This window comes from Benincasa hispida, chromosome 9, assembly GCF_027475165.1.
Source record: "Benincasa hispida cultivar pf3 chromosome 9, pf3_genome.v1.1, whole genome shotgun sequence".
NCBI classification, from domain to species: Eukaryota; Viridiplantae; Streptophyta; class Magnoliopsida; order Cucurbitales; family Cucurbitaceae; genus Benincasa; species Benincasa hispida.
Genome location: NC_143486.1, coordinates 40,161,844 through 40,179,174, shown reverse-complemented (window position 1 = coordinate 40,179,174; position 17,331 = coordinate 40,161,844). Strand labels below are relative to the sequence as shown.

The following is a 17,331-nucleotide window of genomic DNA, read 5'->3' as shown; positions in this document are numbered from 1 at the left end:
GACTCGTGCCCCACCAATGTATGAAATCCAAACTTCTGCTTACATCAGAGTGCACTATCGCATTTTATAACGTATCGCACTAAGGATGTCCATGTTTATCGTACCCCTAACGTGATTATCATTTCTATCACGATTTTTATTTTTCTTGTGTGTTTTCTCCATTTTCCTCACAGTTTGTTGTTTTTTTCCGTGAAAAACATGAAAATCGTGATATAGATGACCATTTTGGTAGAGTTACATGGTCATCCTCAACGTGATACATTATAAAATGTGTTATTTTTTCATTTCTCACAGTTTGATCATCGTATTATGACTACGATAAACATGGTCATTCTCAACGATACTTTAAAATGCGATAGTACGTTCTGACGTAAGCAAAATGTAGATTTCATACATTTATAAGAAGTGAGTTATTGATTCTAAAGAACCTTCAAAAGCGTCATCATTAATAGAAAAAAAAAAGGAAAAGAACTCTTAAATTAAGAAGAAGGATTAACCAAGTTACCACGATTCAAATCAGAAGTTAAAAAAGGCAATAACCAAAACAGCTATTATTCAACCAATAATAAATGGTAGAAAGAAAAAAAAAAGAAAAAAAAAAGGAAAAGTAGCAATGGCGATTTAGAAAATCTGTCTGCGAAATTCAAAAGCCAAAGTAAAACGACACCGTTTCTTGACCACTCGGACCATCCCGCAATTGCATACAAATTTACAATCCGAAATTCGGGAGGCAAAAGGAAAAAGAAAAAAAGAAAAAAGAAAAAAGAAAAAAGAAAAAAGAAAAAAGAAAATAAAAGAAAAGAAATTTCAATCCATCATTTCCAAATTTGCAGTACAAATTTCTTCCGTCACCTGCTTTCTTCTAAGATCGAATTCTTTGGCAGTCTCATCGAATTCTTCCTGTTTTCGCTTGATTTCAATCCTCAAAACAAAGATATATGATATTGATTTAAGCTGTTGGAATTGTTGCCTTAATTGGCTTAAGCTAGGGCTTGTTGCTCCCCGATCTGTGGGAATTCAATGGCGGATCAGGAGGAGGAAGACCTCCGGACGGCTCTACGGATGAGCATGCAGCAGCACTCACCGCCGGAACCTAAACGGAGCAAGCCCAGGGATTCCCCACTCGGAGCTCCGACTTCCTCATCGGAGGAGTCTCCAGAAGTAAAGAGTCGTAGGTTGCAGCGGGAGCTTATGGCTGCTGCTGCTGAGAAGCGAATGTTGGCCGCTAAGAGTTATTCCGTAGCAGTGGGTTCTGCATCAAAGTCGGTGAAGAAAGGGAAGGAGTTAAGTGTGAAGGACGTGAATTTGGGGAAGGAATTGTTGGAGATTGAAGCGAACCAGTTGTTTTCGATGGTGTTCGGGGACGAGGTTTCCAAAGAAATACTTGCGCAATGGAGTAATCAGGGCATAAGGTGTGCTAAATCTGTACTAGCATCGCCTTCTATGAGAAGTTTAAGTTTTAGGATGGGTATTAGTCTTATATTATGCTCTGGTTCTGCTGTATTTATTGATTTTGCTACTTGATTTCTATATGATAGAGGAACGTTATTGTGGAATAAGACGGCTGCAATGGTATAGATGGCTTATACTTAGAATAGGACGTCACAGTTTAAAAATTTGAAAGGTGCCATTTTTTTTTGGTTGATATACATCATGTATCTGACATTGATTCCTGATATATTACAGCATTTCTTTTTTATCCTTGAATTCATCAATTGTGGTCCACTTCCACTTGTTTAAACTATGATTGGGAAATTTGAATTGTATTCTGATTGAAATGTATCATTTCTTTCCTTGGAAAAATTAGTTCAAGCAGTGTTAGTTTGAGTTTTAAAAGAGTCAAAATATATATGACATGTTCATTTCAATACCCATACTAGCTAATACGTAAATGACTTTCTTTAGGTTTAGCCCCGATCCAGAAACATCAATGGGCTTAGTGCAGCATGAAGGTGGGCCCTGTGGAGTCTTAGCAACTATCCAAGTAATCCTTAATTTCTCAGAATATAGTCTTTAGTATATCTCACGGCATCTAATTTGACATTTAAGTTGCAAATCGTAATGCTTTCAAAATATCTGCCTTTCTCTTACTTTGCACGTGCATTTATGGGTATCCACAGCAAACTTCTGAAGTCCTTCCCCATTTATTGTTTTGCCGTTGGTTAAAAAAAAATGAAAATCCGAGGCTAGTGACAGCTTTGCATGTGAATATGCTGATGCAACCTGCCAGACTTTGTTTTAGGCAGTAAGAAACATTTCATTGAAGGTGATTACAAGAAAGCTCTCCAATTGAAAAAAAAAAAAAAGAAAAAAAAAAGAAAAGAAGATAAACTAAATGAGTAAAAGGATGCATAAATTTACACCAAAGAAACACATTAGCTAAACCAAATCCATAAACCACTCAAAAGGAGAGGAGGATCCCTGAATAGATGACCATTACATTCACTCCAAAGCATCCTGAAGAACGCTCACACAATAGCCAACCAGATTGTTCTTTTAGGACCACCAAAAGGATGTCCCACTAATAAAGAAGCAAGAAGATCAGATATAAAATTTGGACAAACCAAAGACCAGCCAAAAGCTTCCAAAATAATATACCAAAAGCGACTTGCAAAAGAACAATGAGCAAATAAGTGAGGTGGAGATTCAACATGTCAATGACATAAGTGGCATAAAAAAGGGGGAGAGATGCATGTAAGGCATCCACCTTTTTAGTCTATCAGTCGTAAAAGTAGCACCAAGACTAAGCTCCCAAAGAAAAATCCTGATCTTTTTGGATAACGATCTTGCCAAATAATAGAGTAAAGATCCTTCCTAGTAGAATCTCCGAACCCACCAAATCCGCCATGAGAGATTTGATTGTAAAAGTCGAGGAGGGATCAATAGGCCAAGTCCAAGTATTTGATGTAGGGCGGATGCTAACAGAAGATAAGTAATGAGATAAATTAGCCCATTTAGAAATCTCCGAATCATTAAGATTATGACGAAGGTGCATATCCCATGAAGCTGAATCATCAATCCACACATCAACCGCAATATTATCAAGGGTGTAGAGCAAGACAAAAAAGATGGGGGAACGTACTAGAGATAATGCCCCAACTGAGCTAGGAATCTTTCCTAAAAGAAGTAGAAGAACCATTACCAATGCGACGTTGAGCACGACTAGCAACCAAGCAAATAGTCTGACAAATAAATCTCCATAGGGAATTTCAAGAACCTTAATAACTAGATGTTGGCCAAACTCTATCAATTAATGCTTAGCCACAATTAACTGCTGCCATAAAGTATCCCGTTCAACAAGGAAATGCGAAATCTATTTAGCCAAAAGAGCTGAATTACGATGGTGAAAATTGCCAATACCAATACCACCCATTAATTGAGAATGCTATGCAATCTCCCCGTTCACATTATGCATACCACCATCACCATGAAAACCTTCCCAAAAGAAGTCTCAAACCATCTTTTGTAGATTATTGATGATCAACGAAGGAGCACGAAACAAGGATAGATAATAAGTAGGCGTGCTAGAAAGAGTAGCCTAAATGAGCGTATGTCTCCCACCTTTAGAGATGAAGGCATACTTCGAATATGAAGCTTTTGTTGAATCCTCTCAACAATCGGATGTCAAAAAGTAGCTATTCCTAGGATTCCCATCGAAAGGCAAGCCTAAGTTGGTAGACGACCAGCAACCCCATTTACAACCAAACATGTTCAACATCCATTCAAAATCAGAATCAAGAACATTAATTCCAAGCAACTCACGTTTAGAGAGATTAATTTTTAATCCTGAAGCATGCTCAAAGATACAACATACAAACAATATAAAAAAGGTGTTGCATAGTAGCAGGATCTGCAATTGAGAACAATAAAGGGTCATTTGCAAATTAAAGATGATTCAAACAGAAAGATGAAGTACCAATAGCATGAGTAGCAAGAAGACCCAAAGATGCACTATGCTTCAGAAGATGACTCAGACAATTTGCAACCAAAATGAAGAGGAAAGGTGATAGAGGGTCCCCTTGGTGAACTACGGGAAGGTTCCTCAAGGACGATCATTAATAATGATAGAATAGTTGGCACTAGAGATGCAACTTCGAATCCAAAGTCGCCAAAGAGGGCAAAACCTTTTGCCTAAAGCACAATTCAAGAAATCCCAATCCACAGTATTAAAAACTTTCTCAAGATCTAACTTAAGAGCCACACTAGCTTTTTTATAGAAGAATCCGTCATCAATTAACTCATTTTCCATGAGTGAAGCATCGAGGAACTGTCTATTAGCCACAAAAACCAGCTGGTTGGCAGCAATAGTAAAAGGAAAAAACCATTTAAGATGATTGGAAAAAACTCGAGCAATAATTTTGTATGAACAAGGAAGGAACTAGGCTAATAGGGAGGTAATCGGAGAAAAATTTAGAGTTAACCTTTTTCAAGATCAGACAGATGTAGGTCTCATTCAATGATGCATGTATAATTATTGAAAGTAAAGGAGAAAAGAGATAACACAAGGTTTACGTGGAAAACCCTAATACAGGGAGAAAAACCACGATAGAGAAGTTTTTATTATTATAATGTCATACATACAAGAGACCCCGACCTCAGATAGAAATAGAATGAGGGAAACCCTAATTTTAGTAGGCATAAAGGAAAAGACAAATATGCCCTTAGGGCTAATGCACCATATTTCAACACTCCCCCTCAAGTTGGGACGTAGATATCAGCAAGACCCAACTTGCTAACACAAGCTTCAAACGTCTGTCTTGGTAATCCTTTGGTAAGAACATCTGCAACCTGTTGGACTGAAGGGACATAGGGAATACAGATTACCCCGTGGTCTAACTTCTCTTTAATAAAGTGTCTGTCAATTTCAACGTGCTTGGTTCTATCATGTTGTACTGGATTGTTGGCAATGCTGATGGCAGCCTTATTATCACAATACAACGTCATGGGACCTGGACTGTCTGGTGAAGATCAGCCAAAACTTTCTGTGACCATATTTCTTCACACACTCCCAGACTTATAGCTCTATACTCTGCTTCCATATTGCTTATGGCAACTACACCCTGTTTTTTACTCCATTAGGTCACCAAATTTCCCCATAGAAAGGTACAATATCCCGAGGTTGACTTTCTATCTCTCATTGAACCTGTCCAATCTGAGTCAGGATATGCTTCAATGCTCCGTGTCTCATATTTTCTGAAAACTAACCCTTCCCTGAGGTAGACTTCAGATATCTTAGAATTCGAGTCACTGCTTCCATGTGTTTCTCATACGGATTCTGTATGAACTAAATTACCACACACAACATAGGAGATGTCGGGCCTAGTATGAGACAGGTAAATCAGTTTTCCTACAAGGCATTGATACCTCTCCTTATTTACAGGCACTCCTTCCGTAATGTTTTTCAGTTTGCCATTGACTTCAATAGGAGTTTCAATGGGTTTGCATCTAGTCATTCATGTTTCCTTTAATAGGTCCAGAGTGTACTTCCATTGAGACACTGATATTCCTGCTTTCGATCTTGCCACTTCCATCCCGAGAAAATTCCTCAGACTACCAATATCTTTGATCTCAAATTCGCCTGCCATCCTTTGTTTTAGTTTAATAATTTCTACCGTATCATCCCCTGATAAAATGATATCATCAACATAAACCACCAAAACAGCAATCTTCCTAATAGTGATTTTTTGGTAAACAATGTGTGATCAGAATGCCCTTGAACAAACCCTTGGGATTTAACAAACACTGAACCTATCAAACCACGCTCTCGGAGACTGTTTCAACCCATATAAGGACTTTCTGAGTCTGCAAACATGGTTCCCAAATTTAGCTTTGAAACCTGGAGGAGGACTCATGTAAACCTCTTCTTCTAACTCACCATTTAGGAAAGCATTTTTTACATCTAGTTGATGTAGAGGCCAATCCTTATTCATGGCAATAGACAGAATAACTCGGATCGTGTTGAGCTTAGCCACAGGGGAAAAAGTTTCTGAATAATCAATCCCATACGTTTGAGTGAACACTTTAGCCTTATATCTCTCGAGTGTTCCTTCAGACTTATACTTCACTGTGAACACCCATTTGCAACCAACTGTTTTATGACCTCTAGGGAGAGCCACTAAATCCCAAGTCTGGTTCGCCTCGAGAGCTTCATTTCTTCCATTACTGCTACTCTCCCCTCGGGAACTTCCATGGCTGCATGCACATTGGTAGGTATTGCTAGGGCATCTAGTTGAGTAGTGAAAGCCTTAAAAATAGGAGACAAGTTACTGTAGGTCAGAAAACTGTGCATAGGGTACTTTGTACATGACCTGGTTTCTTTCCTTAGAGCAATTGGCATATCAAGAATGGTATCATAATTGCCAGTTTTCGTCGGCCTCTCTCCAGTATCAAGCTTTTGGGACAATTTTTCACCTTCCTGAGAGTCTTCCAGCACCTCATTACCTCCTGTAATTTCAACCTTCTCTGAGTTCGTCTCACCATCTTCTATGCGTCCGGACTTCTCTTCAAGGACATTCTCTGAAACAACAAGATCTTGAACCTGAGCTGGTTTCGATGCTTGGACACTTTCCGATAGAACAACAGGAATTTCTTGGGTTTCCTTTTTGAGATTCTTCTTATAGTATGTTATCCAGGGCATTTGTCCAGTAGGGAGGACAGACACTGGAATATCAGAGAGGACAGACCCTGGAATATCAGGACCAGGTTCGGGACTAGATAGACTGGGTTCAGGAACAGGAGAACTAGGCTCAAGATTGAAACTAATAGGTACAAAGTATGTGGAACTGTTAGTCTCTTCACTCGTGGTCTCCCCCTGAAGACGACTAACGGGAAAGAATGGTTCATCTTTAAGGAACGTGACATCCATAGTGACAAAGTACTTTCTGAAGGTGGGTGAAAACATTTATAGCCTCGCTGATGAAGGGGATACCCAATGAACACACACTTTTGAGCTCGTGGGGCAAACTTAGTTCGATGAGGACCATGAGTGTGAACAAAAGTTGTCCACCCAAACATACGCAGAGGAACTTCAGGCGTAAGACGTGTAGACTGGCAGGACTTTTTAAAGCACTCAAGGGGTGTTTGAAACTTTAGAACACGCGAAGGCATCCTATTAATGAGAGATGGCTGTAGTGAGGACTGTGTCTCCCCATAGGTACGATGGGAGAGACGTCGAAATCATCAAGGAACGAGTAACTTCAATGAGATGACGATTTTTTTTCGTTTAGCCACCCTATTTTGTTGCGGAGTATAAGCACAAGAGTTTTGATGGATGATCCCTTTTGACGTTAGGAATTCCCGGAGGGTGTGATTGACAAAGTCACGTCCATTGTCACTTCGAAGGATGAAAATCTTTGTATTAAACTGAGTTAAGATAGTGGTATAGAATTGTTGGAAGGTAGACAGAACCTCGGATTTATCAGCAAGGAGGTATACCCATGTAAGTCGGGTATGATCATTGATGAATGTGACAAACCATTGTTTACCGGACAGGGTAGAGATGTTCGAAGGGCCCCAAACATCACTGTGGATCAAGTGGAAAGGCTGGGTAGGTTTATAAGGCTGAGAGACAAAAGAAACACGAGACTGTTTAGCACGTATACAGACATCACAAGACAAAGAAGAAATATTCACATTATGGAATAAATGAGGAAACAAATATCTCATATATTGAAAACTTGGATGTCCAAGACGAAAATGCCACAATAAATAATCTTTTTCAGACATAGTAAATGAAGATAAAAGACTAGTTCTAAATAAATTCCTGGAGGAAGCATCTTCAGAAAGGAAATAGAGGCCCCTGTCATATCGGGCAGTGTCAATCATCTTCCCCGAGCTTAAGTCCTGAAACAAAGCAGCATCTGATGAGAAGACAACTCTACAGTTCAAATCTTTTGTTATTTTACTTATTGATAACAAGTTGTAAGAAATTTTTGGCACATGTAGGACATTTTGTAGAATTAATCCCTGAAATGGTGACAATTTGCCTTTTCCAGCAACAGGAACGAAGGACCCATCTGCAATACGAATCCTCTCATTTCCAGCACTCGGATAGTACGAGAGGAATTGATCAGATGAGCCAGTCAAGCGATCGATCGCTCCTGAATCTAGAATCCATAACTCATTCCCTTCAAGGAGGAAAGCTAAAGGATTGAGGGTTACCTGATTGAGCAATTGTTTCGATCCCTATGGTACCTGAATCACTTGGGTTGGTCACCGGAGGTTGTGTTTGAGGTTGTATGGCCCCCTCAACCGATTCACTCACCAGAGCACGCCCAGATTTTGACTTGTCATTTGGGGGGTGATGTTTACCATTAAGAGGTGTTGACCATGCAGTTTCCAACACTGATCTTTCGTGTGCCACTGTTTTTTGCAATGCTCACATACTGGGGTGTTTTGCTATTCTGCTTGTCACCATCAGATCCAGAGGATTTCACCCCAAAGGCAGCTAACTCTACAGTGGTAACCCCAGACCCATTCATTGCACTCGATCTATCCTCTTCCAATCGAACCTCTGAGAGACGGTATCGGTTTCTGCCCTAGTATTTGACTCTGAACCGTATCAAATTTGGGGTGCAACCCCACAAAAAAAGCATACGCACGATCAACCTCTTCTATCTTCGAGTATTGAATTCTGTCATGTGGGTAGTTCTAGATGATCTCCCGACATAGATCCATAACAAAGACATCCGGTTGAAGTATGACGTTACATCCATGCTCCCTTGTTTGCACTCATGAACCTGTTTACGTAAAGTATATAGGCGAGCTGCGTTTTTCCTTCTAGAATATAACCTACGAACTGCATCCCAAATATCCCATGCAGTGGCTGAATATAGCAGAGGTTTCCCAATTTGAGGTTCCATGCTACTTATCAACATCGAACGAAGTGAAGAATCTTCTGCCTTCCAGACCCCCTCTTGGGGATCCCCAGGGCTCGGTCACGGTATTTTTCCGGTTAAGTACCCAAATCTATGATGCCCTTCAAGGACCATTTTAATTGTTTGGGACCAAGAGAAGTAGTTTTGGCCATTCAACTTCTCTTCTGTGATCATTCCTGCAGAGTTTCCCAAAGTACCAATTAACAAATTATAAGTAGGTAGAGTAGGAAACACCGTTATCGGGTTTTCTGAATAGATTGGAAGACTGGAAGACTCATGGCCATTCAGTTTTGCCCTAAGAACCGCCATCTGTTGTTGGAGACATGCCAATTGCTGTTGAAGTTCCCCATGGGTCTCTGATCTCGACTGTTTCTGCTCATAGGAGATGGGAATGGAATTCTTACCCATAGAGTCACCCACTTGATATCGAGGCTGAATCGGATACACGTTCAGGAGGAACCCCTATTGCTGGAAGGAACCAAAAAACTGGTTGGAGGCTTCAATCGGGTATTGCCCAAACACCTCGACACGGTTGCTGGAATATGCACGACCAAGTACTGCTGCGGTTGAAGGATGTGCGGCTGACTGGTGCGAGAACGGCTCGGGAGGATGTGCGGCTGACGGTTCGGGAGGAATCGCAAATGGCTGGCGCGGGAGTTGCTTGGACGCGATCGGTTGGTTGCTGGACAGGTGCACGTTTGGCTGACCCGACTTGGACGTTGGAGCGAACCCACTCGACGCCTGCTGCGGCGGTGCGGAAAACAGCGTGTTGACTGGGTTTGGACCGCCTGCCGTCTGGGTCGGCTGCGGCTGCTCAACGGTGCAGCTCCGATGGCTGTAGGGTTGAGGACTATCGGCGGCTGCTCCCCAGTCAGCTGTTGCTGTGCTGGGTTCAAGATTGTCCGAAGATATCGATCCATGACCACTTGAATCATGACCATTTTAGTTGGGTCGGCTATTGCTCCATCACCAATCACGTTTGATGACTGAATTTCTTCTATCGGGGCTAGGGTTTCATCACCTTTCTCTGATACCATATTGAAAGTAAAGGAGAAAAGAGATAACACAAGGTTTATATGGAAAACCCTAATACAGGGAGAAAAAAACTACGATAGAGAAGTTTTTATTATTTTAATGTCATACAAGAGACCCCAACCTCATATCTAAATAGGAGGTAAACTCTAATTTTAATAGGCATAAAAGGAAAAGACAAATATGTCCTTAAGGCTAATGCACCATAGTTCAACAATAATACTAGAAGAGAAAAAATTGTGAATCATAGCCAAAATACCATGCTTGGTTGTCCAGGAGAACTTAAAAAATTGAGCAATAAATCCATCAGACTCAGAGGCTTACTAGTGCATAAAGCAAAAATTGCTCTGAAAACCTCATCCTTTGTGAAGGGACACTCAAGATTGGCTGCTTGTTCATTGTTGAGAGGGCACCAATCCACATTGGTAGGAAGAAAACACTGATTCCCATCTTTTCTAAAAAGATTCAAATGGGAATCAAGAAATTTAATCCCAATATCTTCCGCAGACAATAAACTAACCCCCTCCCTAGAGAGAATCTCAGTGATTGAACTCTTATGTTTACGAGTAGCTACAGTATGCTAAAAAATCAATTATTTTCATCCTCCTCATTAAGGCATTTCAGTTTACAATGTTGTTGCCAATAAACAAACATGCTCTTGAGCAATCAAACATTCAATCTGTTCACGAAGCAAATTTTGAGAGGAGATCTGTTCAAACAACCTTACTTGAACAGGATTTGTTCTATAGGTTGTACAGTTGTGTCCTTGAGTTCTAAAGAGAGGAGATCTGTTCAACATTAAGCTGACCGCTATCCTACAAACTATCCAAAAGTTGTTGTTGTGACATAAGTGATGGTAACTTAGGCTCAGAACGCTGTCTTGTTCCAATTGCGGAGGAAAAACTCCAGCTCTTATAACTTCATCACTAGGTCGTGACCAGGCTAGCCAACATATGGGTTATATTAATCCACCATTCCTCCACCAATGCACAGAAAGATGGAATCTGGAGCCAAGAGTTCACAAAATGAAAAGGATAGGGACCTCAACCAATGTTGCCAGATGAAAGAACCAGGGGATACTGAGGTAATTCTGTCCAGACACTTGATTAAAACTGTGCCAAACTTGTTAAGGCAAAATTCAGTAAGCAGGACCTATCCAATAAAGAAAGATATGGAGTAGGGACCGAGCAAGACCAAGTATAACGACCATTACTCAGCAGAATGCTATGCAGATGTTAATTAGAGATCCACCGATTGGAAGCCCACATACTTGAAGAGATAGAAGGATCATGAGATTTCTCCCATGTCCAATGGGTCACATTAAAATCTCCAGCAACGAAAATAAAGGGGTCTATCACAACCAACAATCTTCCCCGAAACAAGTGTTCAAACCATTCCCTATAAGACATTTAACAAATTTAGAAAAGGAGGACAAATTGGAAGTGATCACTTTCTAAGGGTTTTTGGATGTGCCCTTTAGACTCTTTGTAGGCTTGTAGGGTAGGGTCATTTTGACCTTACGAGCAAGTATGTTCCTCATCCATTAGAATGGGTCTTAGGATGAAACTACAAATGAAGGGCAGCCACTATCCAAGTGACCCTACGTTACAAAGAGCTCGGCTCTAGAGGAAATCATGTCTGAAGTTACCTGTGCTCTTGATCAACCAGCCTTGACACCATCTCCTCCTAATCAATTGAGACCCCTGCCCTTGCCGCCGCCCCCGTGCGTCATTTAGTCTTCTCCAAACTCTTACTCACAAAAATATTCATACATATAATCTACTGGTACAATATGATAATAGAGAACATATATTGTTTAGGCCTAAAATCTATGAAGCATGTACACTTTGTTTTTGACAAAGTGTCTATGTTGGACGCAGATAGGTTCGGACAACATTGTGCTTGATGATTAGAGAAAAATCAAAGTACTCTTGAATATGAGCTTCAAGCTTTGCTTTGTAAAGAGGGAAACTTTTTTGGTGGCTTTACAAAGGTGACGTGAACACTAATCTTTTTTAGAAACGGGTACGACTTTTCGTTAAGAAAAATGAAAAAGAGACTAATGCTAAAAAAATTCAAAGATACATAAGAATGTAAAGAAGCTAACAACGCAAATACAAGGAAAACCAAGAAAAAAGAGACTAACAACACATCCAAAAGTACATCCGAAAACAAACAAAGCCTTAAAAGCTTATAAGGGCTTAATGAAAGCATTCCATCCACTGTAGATATCCTGAATTGAAAGCACATAAAAAATAAAACTTGGAACGAGGACACCGAGTGGATGCCTTTAGATAAGCTAAGTCGAAGCGAGCAAAAAGAGTTTGAGCTGACTAATACGAGGGACTTATACTGGGATGTTAACAAATAAAGAGGGACTTATACTGGGATGTTAAGGAATAAAGAGTGGGATCCCAATTGGTAGCTTGGTTGGAACAAGGAGAAACTTCCTATCCCTTTTAAAGGATTGGGTTATAGTAATTTCCATAATAAGAATCTTGCGCTTCTTGTAAAATGGCCAGGAAGATTCACTCTTAAAAAAGATATCTATGTAGAAGAGTTATGGCTGCCAAATTTGGGGTTAACTGGACTGTAAAAGTTTTTGATTAAATATACTATTCTTGATCGCGTAGCTAAATGTGGAACATGGAGGGATTGTTTTACCTTATTATGAACAGTTTCATTTTTGCATGACAACTAACGTGAGCATACTCAATAGGGTTGGCAACGGGGCCGGGGCGGGGCGGGGTGGGGGGCGTCCCCCGTCCTCAGCCCTGTAGGGAAAATTGTCCCCGCCCCCGTCCCCGCCATTTGAAGGCGGGGATTCCCCATCGGGGAAACGGGGTCCCCGTGGGGCCCCATTCGTGGAAGACTTCAATGGAGGGGAGGGATGAGCGAGAGGGGAGGGATGAGCGAGAGCGAGAGCGATACAGAGAGAGCAAGAGGGGAGGGATATTTTGTTGCAGATTGCAGAGAGCGAGAGGGGACTGGGGAGGGGATAAAAATATATATAAATTCGGGGTTGGGGATTAATCGGGGTAGGGTCGGGATCGGGGCGGGAATACTGTCCCCATCCCTGCCCCGTCCCCGGATGGGGCCCCGAATAAATTCCCCGGTTTGACCCCATCCTCGGTCAAAACCGGGGAATCCCTGCCCCGTCAGGTTTTTTTGCCAACCCTAATACTCAAGTTGCTCAATTGATATAAATCACGTGCCCTTGACCATGAGGTTAGAGGTTCGTATCCTCCACCCCCACTTCGTGTTGAATTAAAATGTTTTGCATGACATAAATGAATCTACTTTAGATAATTAACTAATTTGATGACGTTTATCTTATCTACTGTTTAGGCATTATTGTAGTATTTATTACAATTTGTGCCATATATATTGTCTGATATTTTCTATTTATATTATTGACTTGGTCTGTAATTAATTTTATTTATACCTATTTGGTTTTGTTATGACAGGCATTTGTTCTGAAGAACATTCTTTTCTTTCCGGACGAATTTGGTAAAGTTGCATCAAATATGGCACAGAATTTAGGTTCAAGTATATTATCTAACAGTGAATGTGCTGCATCAAATAATTTTGCTGCTCTTACTGAGGAAGTGAAAAGAAGGTGATTAATCTTTGTGTGGTAAATAATCTATTTTCCAGGTTTGGTCGCTAGTGTTTCAATGGAAATATGTTGGTGTCTCTGTTCAGTTTGTCAATTTTCCTGCTTGAAGAACTTGTGTGCTTGAGCAAGCTAGATTCTGTAGTGCATGGACTCTTGTTCAAATGCATGTTTATTTGCACTTTTTTTTTTTTTTTTTTTTTGTAATATAAATCATTTTCTGGCCACTGCTTGGTTTCAAGGTTGCTCATCAAGTCTAGGAATTTTCTTTCCAGCAATGAATTTCTCACGTCATGCACTTCATCTTGGTGGGTGTGTATGCTTTTCGGTGGCAATGGATGAGCATAGCCTTTTGTCTAATACACGTGATACAACCTTAAATACACAAACTTATCAAAGTCAGAAGTCCACTTGCATCATGCATAAGAAGTGCAGTTGATGTGTTTTTTTTACTTTTAATATTCTTAAGCTGGCGTTTCATATTTGATATAACGCATATGACACCACTGTGAATGTGGACAAACTACTTCAAGTCAGAAACCCACCCATCCTCATTATTCATAAACAAGTGCAATCCAAGTGCTTAGTGAATGTTAACCTAATCAGACATGCTTAAGAATACACATGTATTGAAGTTTGTAGTCTTTATGCTTTGTGTAATGATATTTAATCTAATTTTCTTTTTGGTCTGAACTGAGGTTTTTGTCTCATCCCCGGCTTATTCCTTACCTCTCCAAATAAAAGAAAAGAAAGTCAACCTTTAGTTCTTCTAAACATTTATATACGTATACATGCACGTGTGCATGTGTCTATATGCACAAAGGTGCTAGTGAGATATTGGGCTCCTATGGTACCTCGTATACATTCTGATGATTGGCTGAGCAAATAAGTCAACTTCAAAGTGGATTTGCACACAATTTGTTGTGCATAAAGTGCATATATTTATACAGAAACCATTGTTTGTTGTGACAAGTGCCACACCATGTGGAACACAGCACCATACCATGGGCAGACCGCATGGAGTAAATTCGTACTGTTCTTAAGATTAAATTTTATATCTTATGGGTATGCTCTTGACCATGAGCATAGCCTTCCTATTTCCAATGCACCATCAAGGAATTCTGGAACCAATAAGAGCTTGAATTTCTTACTAGAAAAAATATACCAATTTCTTAAAAGGCGTCTTTGTACTAAATAGGAATTGTAAGTCACGATTCAAATTTATATCATTATATGTAACTTTCCTAGCAATTATAGCTTTCATAGAATGATTATTGTTTAAAGTTAAATGTTTAGAAATTGTCTACTCAAGCAATGTGTAAACTCTTTTGGCAGGGCTTTGATCAGAAGCATGAGTGAGATATTGTTTCTATGTGGAGCTAATAGAAATGCTGTAATAGCGACGTTAAGTGTGCCTGGAAACAGCGATGAAGGATCTGGATACAGTGCAGGAAATGAGGTATATTAGATTTGGCTTGATATTGATGCATTCTGAAGAATCAGTTGGTCATGCTTGAATCCAGTGATTGCATTCTCTTTTTGGGCCATCAAGAGCTTGTTTTCATTTTATTCTTGATCTAATATATGTTTTTCTGTTCCACAGATAATTTCAAATGCATTTGAAGGTCTTTCAATAGAATCAGGCTTGGATTTGCAGAAAGTGCTGAGAGTCACCACATGCACATCACAGGAAAGTGCATTACAGAGGCTTGATGCAGCTCTTCCTGTCTTCCAGAGTCGTATGGGCGCCTTGCTATTCTTGATTTCTGCTTTGCTTTCACGAGGACTGGTATTTTTGTTAAATCACGGTCATTCAACTAGAACTAGTAATAGGTTTTAATTTTTCCTGTGAATTTAAGATTTTAAATACCAATAAATTGATTTGGTTCTATTATTACTGACATAAAGGCAGTATCTTGGCTTTTTTCTGTAAAAGGTGGCCAGAACTTAGATATTCTAGAAAGTCAAACCATCAAGAAAAATAGATAGGAGGGATTTGGGGCAGTACAAGTGTTCATCCATTTTGTCTTATCATGCTCATGTCTTTGGTTTATAGCTCGCAAAGTGGTGATGAATTTTTTTGTGGTTGATCTTTCTTGTAAGTACTGAATTATAGTTTTGCATGTTACAAGTGCCCATTGGCCATTATGCATTGTGAGCCCTATTTTCTGGATTCTTTTTTCTCCACAAGACCTTATAATTTCTGTAATTTATTTATGTAGCAGGAAAAGATTGATAATTGAGTTGAACTTTGCATTATGCATAGTTCTTTCTGATTATCCTTTTAGGATCTTTATATTGTTAATGGCAGTTTAATTTTACTTCTGTAGGATATGGTACAAGCCGACAGGGATGATCCAAGCCTCCCTCTTGTCACTGCTCCATTTGGACATGCTTCACAGGTTCTTTGATATGGATTCTATTTGATTGAACCAAGTAATTTCCTTCAGTTTCTGTACTATATACACGATTTTTATTGTCATGAAACAGGAGATCGTGAACCTACTGCTTTGTGGACAAGCCGTCCCTAATGTGTTTGATGGAAAGATGGACTTAGGTGGTGGAATGTCCCTAAAAGGCATATCTAAAAGCGTGGAAGTTGGGTTCCTAACTCTTTTGGAATCTCTCAATTTCTGTAAAGTTGGCCAATATCTTAAATGCCCAAAATGGCCAATATGGGTGGTCGGGAGTGAGTCACACTACACGGTTCTCTTTGCTCTCGATACTTCTGTACAGGATGAGAATGAACTGGAAGAAAGGGAGTCACAAATTAGGAAAGCATTTGATGGCCAAGACCAGAGTGGAGGTGGTGGTTTCATCAGTGTTGAAGGCTTTCATCAAGTTCTCAGGGAAGCCAATATCAAACTTCAACCTGAGAAACTTGATCATCTTTGCAGTACCGGATTTATAGTCTGGAGTGAATTCTGGCAGGCAATTCTGGAGTTGGACAAAAACTTTGGAGGCCTGAAGGATTCGACAGGATTGATGGGTAAAAAAGTTTTCGATCTTTATCACTTTAATGGGATTGCCAAATCCGATTTAAATGGAAACCAAATAGCCTGTGGAGGTGAGACTCCAATACAAAGACCCAGGCTCACCAAATTGAAGGTTTCAGTTCCACCACGGTGGACTCCAGAGGAATTCATGGCAGATGTGCCTCTTTCTTCTGCTTCAACTGGAAACGAATCCGCTGGTAAAGATGTTGAGGTTTCTAAACCGGAACCATCTCAACATGCCCCACTGGTCGATTGCATCAGAACACGCTGGCCTCGAGCTGTTTGTAGCTGGGCTGGTGATCCTCCTAGTATAGTATGATTTTTTTTTCTCTTTCCTTTGTGCACAATGCATAATGTTGCGGCAAAGAGACAGGGTATTATCATTTGAAAGCACACAAATGGGCATAAAATGTAGTAATTATATCTTCAGGCTGTTTGTGCACGAGTTCTGTGTAATGTTGTAGTTTTAACATTCAATTCGATTTTGACTTGTTGGATTGGATTACTTGAACAAAGGCTTATCTGTAATTTGTTTCTCAAATGATATAAAATTTCTTCCTTTGTGCTTTGGCTGTCAATTGGTAAGGTTTCTTTGGACTTGGGGAGGTCGGTACTAAGCCATTACTGCCATTCTCGTCGCCACAACATCGGTAGCAGTAGTAAATTTCCATGACTGGACTCTGGCGGTGGAACAAATAATTTTATCAGGTGAGTAATTTTGGATGCTTATCAATTCCGTATAGTGAAACTGCTGTGTTACTGATGCTGGCTCTCTCCCCCTCAACATCTAGGTTCTGTGTTAATATTATGT

General features: G+C 40.0%; 1 protein-coding gene across 1 annotated transcript; it reads left to right on the top strand.

Moving 5' to 3' along the window:
* Positions 1-701: 701 nt before the first annotated feature.
* Positions 702-17,098, top strand: LOC120086966 (ubiquitin interaction motif-containing protein). Its single transcript, XM_039043794.2, has 7 exons — positions 702-1,412; positions 1,906-1,984; positions 13,376-13,527; positions 14,860-14,983; positions 15,128-15,313; positions 15,855-15,926; positions 16,015-17,098. The coding sequence occupies exons 1-7, from the start codon at positions 1,021-1,023 to the stop codon at positions 16,837-16,839; spliced, it is 1,830 nt and encodes a 609-aa protein (XP_038899722.1). The 5' UTR covers positions 702-1,020; the 3' UTR covers positions 16,840-17,098.
* The last annotated feature ends 233 nt before the right edge of the window (positions 17,099-17,331 follow it).